This window comes from Malaclemys terrapin, chromosome 16 (assembly GCF_027887155.1).
Source record: "Malaclemys terrapin pileata isolate rMalTer1 chromosome 16, rMalTer1.hap1, whole genome shotgun sequence".
Taxonomy (NCBI): Eukaryota; Metazoa; Chordata; order Testudines; family Emydidae; genus Malaclemys; species Malaclemys terrapin.
In genome coordinates, this window is record NC_071520.1 from 15070686 (window position 1) to 15086545 (window position 15860).

Here is a 15860-nt window from a genome sequence, read left to right on the forward strand (position 1 = left end):
ACCATGTGTAGTTTTTCTCCAAGTTTAGTGCCAGTGGGTCCAGATGTCCTATTGTCGTTGATTGTGCTGTGCATTGCATTAATACATCATATCAGGAAATCTTGCCCCCTGGAGTCATAAGACTCAAGCCACAGAAAGCACTTTAGAAAGGACTGAGTTGTCCTGAACATGTTAACCCCTTTCTTGAACGAAGGAAGGGAAACAGGCACAGAGATTGAAGTGATTCTTCCAAAAACAAACAAACAAAAAAAAAACAGGTCAGTGACAGAGCCGAGAGTAGACTCTAGGCCTCCTGACTCCTAGTGCAGTGCCTTGTCCACCAGATCATGGTGCCACCTTCATGTTCCTAGAAAAGCACTCAGACATTGCCATTGTCTTCTCTTTCCAGTCTTTAAATAGATTCAGATGTGAAGGTTAGATGGTGCTGATGGGATTAAGTTGGGGCACTTGTCTCTGAGTGACTGTGAATTTGTACTGTCGCAGATGGGCTATGTTAGGGAATACATCCTGTGGGCGGCTGCCAAATCCCAGCTTTTGGCCCACCAGTTTATCTGGAACATGAAAACCAATATCTTCCTGGATGAAGAGGGACACCAGAAAGATCGTGAGTACTGCATGCTTGGGCCTAATCTCTCCTATTCCTTATTTCATGGATTGAATCCCCCCATCTTTTTTTCCTTCGGAGTTATGAATCTTCTGTTTGTGCAGATAAGACCCATTTTGTTGAGGGTTTTTTTCTTGTGGAATTCAATGAAGTAGGTGCATGCATGCTTGTGTTCGTGATTCAAAGGAAAATCTCCCTTTTTCCCTCTTATTAGTTATGTCTTTCTGGGTAGGTGTCCAAGATTTTACTCAGGCTTGCTTCTTTTGGTTACATATGCAGCTGACATCGGGGAACTGCTGGAGCAGCTAGTAGAAGAGATAACCAGTTCATTATCTGGGCCAGCCAAGGAGTTCTACCAACGGGAATTTGATTTCTTTAATAAAATCACCAATGTTTCAGCCATCATCAAGTAAGTGTGGGAGTTCGGGAGATTGAGCTGTTGTATAGCTCCCTATTCTGCAAATAACTGTTGTCCTGAATAGGAAGCTTTGCTTTGGATGGGATCTGAGACCATGAATTCCCAGAAAGATTAAAAAAAAAAAAAAAAAAATGGTGTATCAAAAATTAAATAAATTTTCCCAGCAGCTTATGGATCTGTGCTAGTAAGATACAAAAGCTTGTTTTGCTTTATATTTCTATCGATTAGTATCTGGTCAGACCTGGGTAAACTATAAGTAAGCAATGACTATTTTAGTAGCCCCACCATCTGAAATACGCATTGCAGTTTGGGCCATAAAGAAATGGTCATAGATTGAACTTTGGTTTTAAATTAATCTGATTTATCTTTGTTTTGCAAGCAAGCATTGGGAGTTCAGTGTTGGTGGAATGACATTGAGTAGGAAAGTGCAGCTCGGCAGGAATGAAAATTGTAAAACAACCGATGCTTTTGCGCCAGTAGAACAAATCCCACAGGCCTAGTTAGTGTCACCTGCCTCATTAAAATGGGCATTTGGATAGGTTAGAGGCATTCTCCTGGAAAGTTAGCAAAGCTTGCTTCACGCAGGAAAAGCAGCACTGAAGTATGTAGGTATGTCAGGGTTTTCCATTATTTTCTGCAAATTACAACTTGCTGGAAACGTTTTGTTTTGGATTTAAAGAACCACAGATGTGCTCCAGCAAAGGATACACGTTATATTTTACTAAAATCTCCATGAAAATGTCTCTCTTCACAAAGGCATTTCTGTGTGTACTGTAAATAGAAGATTTATCCTGCATATGTAGCAGTGTTCTGTCTTATTCATAAAGTGCTGTTATAATTCGTTGTTTCTGGAGCAGCAGACCAGCTTTAATGGAGATAGATTGTGATGTCTCACACTGGATTTTGTTATCACTTAATGAACATGAAGCTTCTGTACAACAGTCATAATAGAAAGGAAGGGCAGTGAAAGTACATCAAGTAACTTTTTTTAAAGTTTGCCAGAGGATGGCAGTGGCTTAGCACACAAGCTCATAACCTAAGCGTGTGCTTTTGTTAAACACTTTAAAACATTCTCTGACATAGAAAGTAGCTGAAAGTATTGCAGCATATCTTCCCTATAAAACAAATTTGGTTTTACTTTTTAAAATGAAATTTTGCTACTTGTTAATTAACATTAACATTTTGTTAATCCAGGAAGATCAGGCCAAGTGGTACAGCTGTCACAGGAGTCACCAGACCTTAAGAGACTTTTTTTATGTATGTTGAAAGGTTGGATACATTAGGATGGGCTTAAAGGGGCCATTTCTGTCTTAGCTCCTGAAAGCATTGGTGCCTGAGTGAATGTCCCACTCATTTTTATTTATTTAAGGTTATGAATAAATAGCTTAATAGCACTGGCTTTAACCACGTAGGCGTTTTGCAGGCATTTCCGTCTTCTACTCCATTCCAGGCACCTCTTAAGCAAAGAGTTCAGATAATGTGATGGATCGTGTGGGGGGTTTGTAAAGGGCACAAATGTGAATGAAGATGTGACCTAGCATGATTGAATGTCCTAAGTGCTATACTCTGGTCTCCAGAAATGAAAAGCTGGTGCAGTAACCCACTGTACCACCTAGCTGTATACCATAAAGAACGCCTTTCAGGTACTTGACTTCTACATCCTTGGAAGTTTACAATTGCATGCCTAATGCCCACAGACATTTGCCATGACTGCATGTGCAAATTGGGAAATGTACATGTTAATTTATAATTATGTTTCCAGTTATCCAATTTTCACCTGCAGGGGTGGTAAGTGCATGAACAAATTAGGAATGTAATTGCACAGACATTTTGCCTGTCTGTCACTTTGAAAGTGGTCTAACCTAAACCAGGAAAAGGTGCTCTTATTCTGGAATAAATGCCCATAAGGGGAGTTATAGTGGTTGAACTATCAGAGGTATAATTATACTGGTAAATTTCCCTGTATAGACAAGCCTGAACTTGTTTACTTCAGGCCTTTGATGCTATTTTGCTGTTTACATGGCTTACGACCTGTCAACACACAGGTTTTGTATCACTTTAATGATCTTGGTTTAGACACCAATATAGATAAAGCACTGCAATCCCCTAGTGCAGATGCAGTTATTCTGGTAAGAAGGTGCTTATGCTGGGTATCTTATTCTAGTACGTTTATAGAGTAAGCTATGCCAATAAAACACCTTTTTCTCCTTCAAGTGGTTGCGCACATATGCCTTCCACTGCAGGTGTATCTACGCCTAGTGCACTTGAGTCAGAGACTTTTGCCAGCAGGTCACAGCCATGATCATCCTTGGCTGAACAGAACTCTGGAGCTTATAAATTAATTGTTTAATCAACCAGAGTTGCTGTTAAGTGCTGCAAAGCACTTGCTTCCCTTTGTGCTGAATGGGAGCCTGGATTGAGAATTCAAGGATCTTGGTTTAGAGCAGTGGGTCTCAAACTTTTGTATTAATGACCCCTTTCACATAGCAAGACTCTGAGTGCGACCCTCCCCCGCTCCCCCATAAATTAAAAACATTTTTTAATATATTTAATATTATAAATGCTGGAGGCAAAGCAGGGTTTGGGGTCGAGGCTGACAGCTCGTGACCCCCCATGTAATAACCTCATGACCTCCTGAGGGGTCCTGACCCCCAGTTTGAGAACCCCTGGTTTAGTGTGTAGGTATAATTTGTCATACAGGCAAATTTCCTATTTTGTCTGGGCAGCTTCACGTTACTCATGTTATGTTGTTCTATAGAGCTTTTCTATGACTGCCAGGGAAAGGCCATTTATAATTGCACACAGTTTGGTACTGTATAAACTACAAGCACTGAGAAGGGCTGCAGGCCTTTGAGAGGGCTTTGAATCCAAGGATTTCCTGGCCAGTTCTGAAAAGGACTTGGAGCCTGCGCATATGAGAAACTGTTCCTCCTGCGATCATGTATTGTGAGCATGTAGCTCAGCCCTTTAAGGATCTGTTTTATATCTTATGCTTGGAAAACATGCAGTGCATTTGCCACCAGATCGCTAGGGTGCTAGCTTCACCCGCCCCCACACACTTGGAAAATAAAATTATACTCCAGGTGGCCTTTCAACTGAGGAGAGAAGGGAAATAGACTACTAAGGCTTGTTGCCAGCTACCATACAGTATGTGACTACCTTTCCTATCCAGTGTTCTGCACAGAGGTAAGAAAAGAGTTTTTAAAAATGAAAAGGCTTTAATCAGTATTAGTATAGGAAAAGGTTCAGAATCGACACTGAATTAGTGTGTATAAAGCTGCAGCAGTGCAGTAAGAGATTGTTTCACATTTAAACAAACAAAACAAATGTTTCTTCCTAGAATAACAACAGACTTCAGTAAGTAAAATAAATTGTCTTTCTTCCCAGGCCATTCCCTAAAGGAGATGAAAGAAAGAAAGCTTGTTTGAGTGCTCTGTCTGAGGTGAAAGTGCAGCCTGGTAAGAAGTGGTCTAATCATATTGTATGTTCCTTTCGCATTTAGCATGAATACTGTACTTTGTAGGAGTGATTCATGGGAATTTCAGAACAGTTGGTCTCTTCTCTGCCTCTTTTAATATTTTTGCTGCCTGGGGCTAAGAAGTGACTTGTTCTATTGTTCCTTGTCAAGCTAAGCATGAACATGGTAGCACAAATATTTGTATAGTACCAACAGTGTGAATGGCATGTCACAATCCAAATATGAAGATCCCTGCCCCAAAGAGCATGAAGGACAGACATGAAGGGAGCAGTGCAATTGAAGAGCGAGGTTAAGAAAACCTTTTGCTTTGTGTCATATATTGTTAGTAGATGATGGGCAGGCAGGCTACGCACGTGAAGAAATAAGTTTTCAGGGATGAGAAACATCCATCTAACTGCCCTTCCCTCTCCCTGCCCTCTATCCCTTCTATACATGTCCCGTACTTTGAAAGTCTCTACTGCTCCAAGACAATTTTTTTCCCTCTGAATCTCACCTTTAAAATGTTTAGAAGGAAACCTTTCTAGGCCTTGCCCTAACCCATCCTTATTTCTGTACCATGTGTCCATTACAAGGGGCCCTCACCATATCAGTACTTATGAGGGATTTTTGAGGGATAAGTTTTATCTGTCAATTAATGACCAATCTAAAAGCTATCCTGTGTCCTTTACAGACTGCAGGCTACAGCCTATAGACTATCCTATGATGGTAGACAGTAACGTATCCATTTCTAACTTCAATATAAATTTTAAAATTACATGAATCAATGTATTATCAAACTTCTAGAACTTTACTCTGTCACGGTAGCTGGTGAATTCACTTCATGTCTATCAAGTTCTCTTCTCCCCTTTTGTAGGCTGTTACTTGCCCAGCAATCCTGAAGCGATTGTTTTGGATATTGACTACAAGTCCGGAACTCCTATGCAGAGGTAATATGTAGTGTTGTTGTAGCCTTGTTGGTCCCAAGATATGAAAGAGACAAGGTATGTGAGGGAATATCTTTTATTGGACCAACTTTTTTGCTGGTGGAGGGTACAAGCTTTCAAGCTACACAGAGATCTTCTTCTGGTCTGGGAAAGGAAGCAGTGTGTCAGAGGAGTAGCTCTTGCTTGTACCTACCACCAACAGAAGTTGTCCAATAAAAGATACTACCTCACCTACCTTGTCTCTTTCCTGTGCAGAGGCAACATCGTGTTGTTTTGTCCCTCAGATAATCTTAGTTACAATATTTAGGTCTTTTCTAGGACATTTTGTTGGTTGGATACATGAAACTCAACTTCCTTATGTGTGTGTTTGTGCTTTCAGTGCTGCAAAAGCACCATACTTGGCCAAGTTCAAGGTTAAATGGTGTGGAGTCAGTGAACTTGAAAAAGAAGGTCAGTAATATAGTTCTTAACCATTTGTACTACTAGTTAACAGTCAGTGACTCATTGAAATTTCATGCTTTTGGTGGATGGTATCATTCCAGTAAAATTGGGTTCAAATTTTAACATAAGGCACAATAATTCAACTGAATTCTGTAAATTGTGAGGGGAAAATAAGCTTGTTGCTTGAGTTTCAAGAGGCAAACCAGATCTTGTGAAAACAGGGCAGATATTTGTGTACTAAAGAAATTTTGCCAATAACTTTAAGTCCAGCATGTAAATTAAGTGTCTTTGGGTAGTTTAGAAAACAGGGAAACTCAGGTTAATGCGGCTGTGCAATCCTTTTTTAAATCAGAAATTTCAGAAGGATTTTTAGCTCCTGGGCTTAACTTGTACATGCACTTTTCAGGTGGACCATGAGGGCTATTTTGGAATATAATTTGTATGTATAAATTCCACCTGTACTGCAGGAAACATAACGTCTTCAGGAATTCAGTGTTACTCAGTACAATTCACCCTGCAATGCAGAAAATCTCCTGTAGACAAGTGAAGTGTTAAGTTTCTAGTACTGTCATTTATTGTGATTCAAGGCTGCTAATTAAGCTCCATGTTCAGGTTTTGCTTCGTGCTCTATTTGCAGGTCTGCGTTGTCGCTCTGACTCCATAGACGAAAGTGGAGAAGAAGGGGTTGACAGTAAGAAAATCTGTTGGCAGGCAGCTATCTTTAAAGTGGGCGATGACTGCAGACAGGTAAAAAGCTTCTATAGTAATCGAAAATTGATTGACAGCAGTTGTGTTTTAAAAGGGAGTAAGAATCACACTTCTCCGTGCGGCTCTTAGAGTCAATGTTCAGCTTATTACAGAGACAGAGTGAAGAGGGAGAACTATATTACCCCATCCTGGAAAAATGGTGGAAAGAAAATTTCATATGTTCAAGACACAGCTTTACCCAGTGCCAAAAATGCCTGTTTAAGCCTCACACTCCAAACAGCAAACTTTATTTAAAAGTGTAGATAATGGTAGTGCAGCGGTGGCTTCCAAAGTGATGTGTGCTATGTATTCAAACCTGTTTCTTTTTAACTGAGAGGGGGAATATTGGCTACTATGTTGGAGTTACTCCTACTCCTGTTCTCAAGGAATGCCAGGGATTTTAATATCCATCCGAGGCAAGCAGATAAGTCTTCAGTGTTAACACCTTATCTGAATGACATCTGTGTACATTGACTTCCTGCTCACCCAAACTGCATTTTCCTCCCTTGCTTTTTTCCTCTACAGATACAGTGAGTGCAGCACTAAGTACACATCTGCTAACTTTCTGTGGAGTGTTTGTTTGCTCTGTTGTTCTTCAGACCACTTTCATAACCAGTTGGATCTTGTTGCATGATCTCTCTAATGTTTATGTCTCCTTTTGTTTGTAAACAGGACATGTTAGCTTTACAAATCATTGATCTCTTCAAGAATATATTTCAGCTGGTAGGCTTGGACCTGTTTGTGTTCCCCTATAGAGTGGTGGCCACAGCCCCAGGGGTAAGTGGACGATTAACTATTCTGAACACAATTAAGCACTGTTAAAAGGGGCATCTGTCTTTCAGCCCATATTCCTCTAGAGCAGGGAATTTTTATCCCCAGATCACCTTCCCCTAAGCTTCTGACTGGGCTCTTGGTGCTTGAGATACTCCTACCCCCCCTCCCTTGAGAATATGTTGTGCGAGCAGCAGAAAGCACCAGAGAGAAGTACCTCTGGGAAGCAGTCATGAATCTCCTCGTCAGTTGGTTATAGGAAAGGTGGAAAGTTCGGGACATTCTTTTTTATGAATAAATGGGAAATGTATATTCAGTGTTCTATAAATTTTTACCCATGTGTCCCATGGGATCTGTATAGCTGCCATCAGCCATGAGAAATGTATGTTGGGAACGTGCTTTGCAGTCTTGTTTGTCTTCCCCTTCAGTGTGGTGTTATTGAATGCATTCCTGACTGCACCTCCCGTGACCAGCTGGGCCGGCAGACAGACTTCGGAATGTATGATTACTTTACAAGGCAATATGGAGACGAGTCAAGCCTCGCTTTCCAAAAGGTAACATACCAACTGGCCAGACATAGCAAAATATTGACTCGAGAAGCATTCTGGCTATAAGAAATACCATGACACTATATTGTATAATTATTACCATAATACTGTACATGGTGTCAGATGCAGATAATCCACTTCTCAGCTGTGAGCAGGCTATGCACAGAAGCTGTTGCAGAACTGGAGAATGTCATTCATTTAAAATAGTGTAACCATAAATGGAAGAAATTCTTTATCGGATTATATCTGCTCTTGGGATGGTGTAGCACATTAGCTCTCCTCTTCTGAATTTGTTCTAATTTCTCATTTATGCAGGCTCGATATAATTTCATCCGCAGTATGGCTGCCTATAGCCTCCTGTTGTTTCTGCTCCAGATTAAAGACAGACACAATGGCAACATCATGCTGGACAAAAAGGGGCACATCATTCATATTGGTCAGTTGTGTCCCCTTGGCCCTCTGTATGTCTCTGCCTTTTCATTCTGCTGCAAGATATTGTTTAAAAAAAGAATTCTCCTCCTTTGAAGTCATTCTCTGTTCAGTGATTTCATGATTATCAAAAGGATGGGAAGATTTCCTGATTTCTGAAAGAAGTGTGCATTTCTGTACCGTATGTGTGATTGTCTGCTGCTTTGTAATGCAGACTTGCAAATTTCTACCAGCCTTAAGCAAGTACTTGTTTGGTTTTTAAATTTTAGATATGCTAGTGAAGTATCATTTGATTTCTTTCATCACTGTATGGGTGATTTTTAGATTTTGTGCTTTAGCTGGTAAGTTTACATAACCAAGGCTGTGTAACCTCTGCACAGAATTTGCGTTTATGGAACTCCGCTAATGTGTCAATGAGAAATTTACTTATGTACTGAGTTGTGAAACACCTCACATTAAGTTTTATCTTTACTTTTGTATTCATGCACTCCAAGTTCATCTGCAAACACACTTCAGAGGAGGGCAATAGGAATGCGTACAACATGTAGTCATAATGTGAGGTCTTGGGCCCACCTCTGTTATCCCTTTCAGCTGTTACCCCCACTTTTAGGAGAGCCAGATTGGAACAGCTCCATGACTGGTATCCTCATGGGCAGAGAAACCATGGATTTTTATGCCATACTTTGGGGACAGTACCAGGAAGGATAAAGAGTATTTCTGGGAGAGGTGGGATACTGAGGGGAATTTTGCACTAATTAGATATTCTGGGAGATCTTGAAGGTAGCCCTTAGAGGTGTGCAGTACATATTCTAGTCTGGAGTTCACACAGGGATGGAAGTGATTTGAGGTCTGCATGGGAGAGGAATGGTCACAGTCTCTGGTCAAATATGGCTAATGAAAGGGACACTAACTGTCACCACGAGCTAGGCTGTTGTCACATAAGGCTTGAAACCACAGAGAAATTCCAGCCTGTACAGAAGACTGACGGCCCTTCTTTAGGGGGTGAGCCAAGATAGGCTGACTCCGTTTACGCTCAAGTCTCCACATGGATTCCTGGTTCTCTTTGGATGTAATTAAGCATTTAGTTTCTACAGCGATCAGTGCCCTGTTAACCTATATAATACATTCACTGGTTTATTATGTGTGTTTGTGTGTGTGCAGATTTTGGTTTCATGTTTGAAAGTTCACCTGGTGGAAATCTGGGCTGGGAACCAGACATCAAGCTGACAGATGAGATGGTGATGATAATGGGAGGAAAAATGGAGGCCACCCCTTTCAAGTGGTTCATGGAGATGTGTGTCAGGGGGTACCTAGCAGTCAGGTGAGAAGGCTTTGCATCTCTCCTCATTTGCTCACAGCCAGAAGCGCTTCCACATCTAATTCAGTGGATAAGCAGCAATGAGCTTTCTTTACTGCTTAGTGCATTTGAATCTCATGCTTATCTGAAAGCCAGGTCCTGTGCAGATGGAATCATTGCTCCCCAAAACAGTGATAATCTTCCCTTAGATAATAGACATGACTCCAGAATCTAGACCTTGCTTTGAACTATGAAGAACTGTGAAAACTCTGCCCTTGCCGTAAGGAATCAGCCTGTATTCAGCAGATAATGGATATGATCTAAAATCTGGGAAGGGAAGAGTACTCTGTCATGGGCCTGAGCCTATCCCAACATGCATTCCTCTTCTCTAACAATGCCAGAGTGTGTGGCAAGGTGGCTTCTTACAAAGTTTGCATTGACTTCTCATTCTGATTGAGCTTCCTGGTTTCTTGTTCATTTCATACTTGTACGTCACATGGGGGAATTCCTGCCATGCTGATCTTTCAGTGTAGCCCTTTCCTTGCTTCGCGGTACTTGGTGTGAATGGTGTTAATAATCTGGGGTATGGAGAAATCTTTTGAATTCCTTTGGAACCTCTGCCATCAGCACTAATAGGACAACCACATTTAACTCCAGCTGATGTGATGTTTATCAGGTGGGCCATAGGAGGTGGGACCAGAACTTCCATTGTAAAAAGCACATAACATTTTGGTGAGTCCAGTTGTCCAACTTGCAGCCAGCTAGTCCCAATGAAGATTTCTTAAATCTTTACTTTGGTGTTAGCACCAGTCCAGCACCATCTAACTTGAGCAAGGGAGGCAGTGTTGCCTACTGAATAGGGCATGGGGCACTGGCGGTTAAGAGAACTAGATTCTGTTCCCCCTTCTGCCACTATCTCAGGGCTTGTCTGTACTTACAGCTAAATCGGCACTGCTGCGATTGATGCAGCAGTGTCGATTTAATGGGTCTGGTGAAGACAAGCTACATCAATGGCAGAGCACTATCCCATCGATGTCTGTACTCGCCTTCCACTTCTTGGGGAGGTGAAGTCGGCGGGAGAGTGTCTCCTAAGTTACGTTGACTTCAGTTATGTAACGTAGGTAACTGAAGTAGCATAACTTAGGTTGACTTACAGCTTTATTGTAGACCAGCCCTCATTGTGAATCTTTTGGGTAAATCATTAAAAGTATATTTTCAGACAGGTTGAGGGCCGCCCTTATGAAAATTTACCCTTTAATCTCTCTCTGTCAGATTTTTTCTGTCTAAAATGTGGCTGATATTTCCCACCTTTTATAGAACGCGTTTGAGATGCTTCTGTGGGAAGCCCTCTGTGGATATGTCTTCGATGTTGAGTTTACTCAGGGGATTGGCACCTGGTTAGCCTACCCCAGGTCTGAGCTGCACTGCAAAGCCCTTGCCAAGTTACTGTGTCCTCACGGGCACTGCACTCACTCGTGTGTTGCTAGGATTTCTGACGGCATATCCTGTTGTTTTCTGTGCTGCACTAAGTGGAGCCAATTCTTATTCATTGAATTGTGAGAACTTGTCTGCCTTCTAGGCACATTAGAGGAATTGGGGGAAGGAACTGGAGGATCATCAGCACTTGAGTGATTTAACCTGTGTCCTAATTGAAAAGTGGGAAGATTACCTGCCAAAGTGAAAGCCAACCCGAGCATTAGTCTGTAGTCCCAGGGGAGCCAGCTAGCCTGGTTTGAAAGCACAACCCCACTTGGGTGAGAGTGTTTCATGTGTGGACAGGAGAAGGGTTAGGGGCAACACCCAAGTAAAATAGCCCAAGCTAACTGTGCAGTGAAGATGTACTCTATAAGTGCTAACTATTATTGATGCTAACTTAAAAAATCAAAGCTTCCTCAGTTAGCCCAACCTGTGTCCATCTGGGAGCAATCGTCATATCAGCAGAGTTCAATGTGTTAATTTTGGCAGGCCTGGGAAGGGTCTTAAATTGAGGCAAAAATATCATCTGAATGTTGGGAGTATTCACATAGTGGATGGTGGGTAGGGTTGCCAACCCTCCAGGATTGTCCTGGAGTCTCCAGGAATTAAAGATTAATCTTTAATTAAAGATTGTCATATGATGAAACCTCCAGGAATACGTCCAACCAAAATTGGCAAACCTAATGGTGGGGGATAAGTAATGGAGGGCTACATAGAGGCATTAGGAAATAGTACCATGCTAATGGATTTCCCATGCTATTGGCTTAAGAGCAGTGTGCTGTTGGATCCAGCTGATTACATTTTTACTATTGCTAAAGAATGTTACTTTACCCAAATACTGTTTAGTACCATTCTCCCCGAGGTTGTTATCCATCTCACACCATTCTGCTTATCTGGCTGCCAAACACAGGGGAACGAAATTGCCTTTGTCGCAGTAATTTAATTAGGGTGACAGACTGTGAACAGCAGTACAGCTCCATCAGCAAACATAAAAGGATTAAACTGTGTAGATTTAATTACAGTAAAAGGTGTGATCCAGTTCCCAGCTGAATTCCTCAGCTTATGCTCTGTACCCAGCAAAGGCAGGAAAAGTTTGAGAACTCTAATTGTTTTTTGCCGTCTCTCTCTCTCTCTAGACCCTACATGGATGCTGTGGTCTCTCTGGTTACCTTGATGTTGGATACAGGGCTCCCCTGTTTCCGAGGGCAGACAATCAAGTTGTTGAAGTAAGTCATGCAGATATCCGTTAACCCTTTCATTATTTTTTCACCATAGGAGCATTGCCTCTACTGTTTGTTTTAACATAGCAGCAGATGTAGTTTTACCCTAGCCAAGTATGGCCTAATAAATGTTTTGAAGGAGAACTTGATTGTTTTATAGCATCTCTCATGCAATAGGGATTTCAAAGCACTGTGCACAAACTGAGTTAAATTCAACTAGTGCTGTGATTGTGCAGGTAAATAGAGTCGTTTTTAACTGCTCAGCATAGGCGCCGACTCCGTGGGTACTCCGGGGCTGGAGCACCCATGGGGAAAAAAAATAGTGAGAGCGCAGCACCCATTGGTGGCCCTGCTGATCAGCACCTCCCCCACCCCCACCGCAGTTCTTCCTGCCCGCTGGCGGACCCCAGCGATCAGCTATTCCCCTCCCCTCTAGCACCTCCTGCCTGCTGGTGATCAGCTGTTCGGATGTGTGCAGGAGGCCGGGGGCGGGGTTGGGGAAGGGGCAGGGGCAGGAAGAGGCAGAGTGAGAGTGGGACGTGCTTGGGGGAGGGGGTGGAAAGAGGCAGGGGTGGGTCCTTGGGGGAAGGTGTGGAGTGGCGGTGGGACCTGGGGTGGAGCCGGGGTTGAGCGCCCCTAGGGAAACTAGAAAGTCCACGCTTCCACTGTTCAGCATTAGCAAACACATAACCATAGAGGAGAGAACCTGTTTGAGGAAGGGGGATGTTGTCCAGAATCTAAGATGATCCCCTGCACTCTTCTCAAATGTCATTGAGATCTTTAACGTTCACCAGGACAGGCACCAAGGATCTAAATGTGTTATTCTTACAGTACAGCACTCCCCTAATACTGCATTACAACATCAGTAGTTTGGTGTACGTCCAGCTCCTAGCGTGGCACTTAAATCAAACCCACAACCTTCTGACTCTAGCGTTAGCTCTGCAGTCACCATTTCCTACAGACATTCATTCATTCCATATGATGGGGAGGAGACCATCTGAGCCCCAACTTACGGTCTCCAAAGTATAGATGTTTGAAGGGCAGGAGCTGCAAGAGAAAAGGAGCGTGGTTAGGTCTCTCCTCTTCCTAGAGTTCTCGCTGGAAATCCAGCCACAGTTTTACAGTATTGATCTCTTCTCTTATGAGTACCAACACTTAGGTGATTCTTCGAGTGTCCGTGTCTGTGGAATACACTGGGTGCTAATAATTACTACAGGAGAAAAGCTGTACAGAACTAATACCCAACTGTTTTTTTTTTCCCCACTGTAAGAACCAGAGGAGCACAGCTAATGTGTGCTTTTTCCCCCCCATACAGGCATAGGTTCAGCCCCAACATGACGGAGCGGGAGGCAGCAAACTTCATCATTAAGATCATTCAGAGCTGCTTCCTCAGTAACAGGTCTGGCATCTTCTGTCTGTCTTCTCCCGGTCTCTTCCCTAGACTGGACACTAGTTGGTTAGCCTCTGAGGGGGTTAAAGATTTTGTTGAACTACTGAACCATAGGGGGCATAAAGCTCGGTAGTTGACCTCATGGTAATGCAAGATAGCGGCCCTAGCTTGTGACCATACTGTACCTTACCATATATTCCCTAGTGTGAGAGTAGAGTAGTGCTAAGCTGAGGCTGGTCTGCAGCAGTTTTTGTTGGCTGGTCTAAAGAACATGGGATTTTCTGTGCTATAGCAGACAATGGCCTAATCAAGTTCAGCAGTTTGCCTCCAGCAGTGACTTATGCCTGATGGCTTCACAAGGCAGCCAAGCACCCCAGCCCTAATATTGCACCTAGCTAATTGTGCCATGCTGTTTGGGGGTTGGGAATCCTTTCTGATTTATGCAGGGATAACGTTGCCAAAGAATGGTATTGGCTGGCCACAGGGATCTCTTGCCTACTTTTCTGAATGAAGAGAGATTGTGAGCTTCGTGCTCGTTGCCTTTTAGAAAGCTGGGAGTATATATGCAGAGGAAGCAGCATGTACAGCCGACTGGACTGAGCATCAGGCTTAGAGACAGGAATGCTGGGATTTAAAATAATTTTTGCAACCAATTTGCTGTGTTGCCTTGCCCAGTTACTTCAGCTCTGTAAAACAGGGAGAGTAGTACCTGCTGTCGGTGCAGCAATTTGAAGATGTAAAGCACTATGTAAGTGCTAAATTATTATTTGTGGAGAAAAGTATAACCTACCCTTCTCTGTGATAACCGTTCCTGGCTTTCCAATCAAACTTCTCTTCATACCTGTGTATCACACTGATGCATTAGTCATCCGACTACTCGACATGACGTTGCATAATGCCCAATGGTTCAAAATGAGAACAGCACCTTGGGGAGCAAAGACAACGGTTTGGCAGATTGGCTCGCCCAAGCCAGTCTGGGTGGGATATGGTATTTAGTGTACTGAATAGAATAAAGCACCACGTTGGCTTCACAATAAACCCCAAAAGCCTTGTTAACTCATTACCCAGTGGTAACTGTGTTCATGCCCCCGGTACATAAATAGTTTTACGCTATTCTATGAAAGATTTAAAGAGAAAATGAAATTAAATGCAAAATATATATTTTAAATATTAGGTTTAGCTCCTCTTTTGTAAAAGCTGACATTGGCTGCCTCAACTCCTACTATGGCATAAGATACAAGATCATGTCAGATTCATCGGTGTCAAACATAAAAGTAATATTTAGGTTTGCTTGTTAATATCTCCGCTATTGCTACTCCGATTACTTCTATTTCCATTGTTGTTCCTGGTCTATTTTAGGTTACTTGGATTTTTATGTGACCCTGCCCCTGTGCAGTACTCTGAATACTACTTAAGTGAATTATGTATTTCTTTCCCCTAAATAGAAGAGTTGAGTCTATCTAAGCTGCCTAAGGTGCCTCTTGCAAGTCTAAGCACTGAAAGCTTGTTTGCTGCTATTGCATAAAATAGTAAAACAACTGCAACTTTGTCCCTTTTTTCTCACCTTAGTAAAGTGCAAAGAAGTTATTCTCTTTGGTCCCGCAATGGTGGAAGGCTAGTCAGAGCCATGCTTAGCCAGTTCAGTTAGTGAGGATGTAACTCTGACTATGTTATAAGTCAGTCTCTCCTTTTGATGTTGCTGCCCCAGTCCTTGTGTCAGTGACACAGCATCTCTCAGGTTAGCCTTGTAGTCACTAACATGCTCAACTGTAATGTTGTACTGTAGCACAGTTTCCACTTAATGGGATTCAGCTCAGGATTAAGAAGTAGAGAGGGAAGTAGTATGATTTTTTTTTAAAAAACAAAGGACCTGCTGATTTAATCATGAAATTATGGAATGATTTCTCTATGTACTTTCAGCTGACTGGCGTCAGTGCCAAATGAGCTCTGCTAGTCTAAACTGGAGCAGACTGTTATGAGTTACTCATCATGACACTGCTTTCACAGTGCCTTCAATGTGGAGGTCTAAGTTTAATTAGAGGTTATCATCCATGTATCGTGCATTTCTTTGGGATTTCATTTTTGCAGTTGATCTGCTGATGCATTTCTATAGCCTCT

The 15860-nt window shown here is 42.3% G+C and overlaps 1 protein-coding gene across 2 annotated transcripts in view; it reads left to right on the plus strand.

The window, feature by feature from the left end:
• Positions 1–15860, plus strand: part of PI4KA (phosphatidylinositol 4-kinase alpha) — a 95923-nt gene that overhangs the window by 79351 nt on the left and 712 nt on the right. For both annotated transcript variants that reach the window (XM_054006108.1, XM_054006110.1), the window contains exons 43-54: positions 484–604; positions 884–1013; positions 4410–4480; positions 5354–5426; positions 5803–5873; positions 6502–6611; positions 7284–7388; positions 7811–7936; positions 8246–8366; positions 9521–9680; positions 12269–12358; positions 13668–13751. In XM_054006108.1, coding sequence (XP_053862083.1) covers positions 484–604; positions 884–1013; positions 4410–4480; positions 5354–5426; positions 5803–5873; positions 6502–6611; positions 7284–7388; positions 7811–7936; positions 8246–8366; positions 9521–9680; positions 12269–12358; positions 13668–13751 — 1262 coding nt within the window. The remainder of the gene's footprint in view (positions 1–483; positions 605–883; positions 1014–4409; positions 4481–5353; positions 5427–5802; positions 5874–6501; positions 6612–7283; positions 7389–7810; positions 7937–8245; positions 8367–9520; positions 9681–12268; positions 12359–13667; positions 13752–15860) is intronic.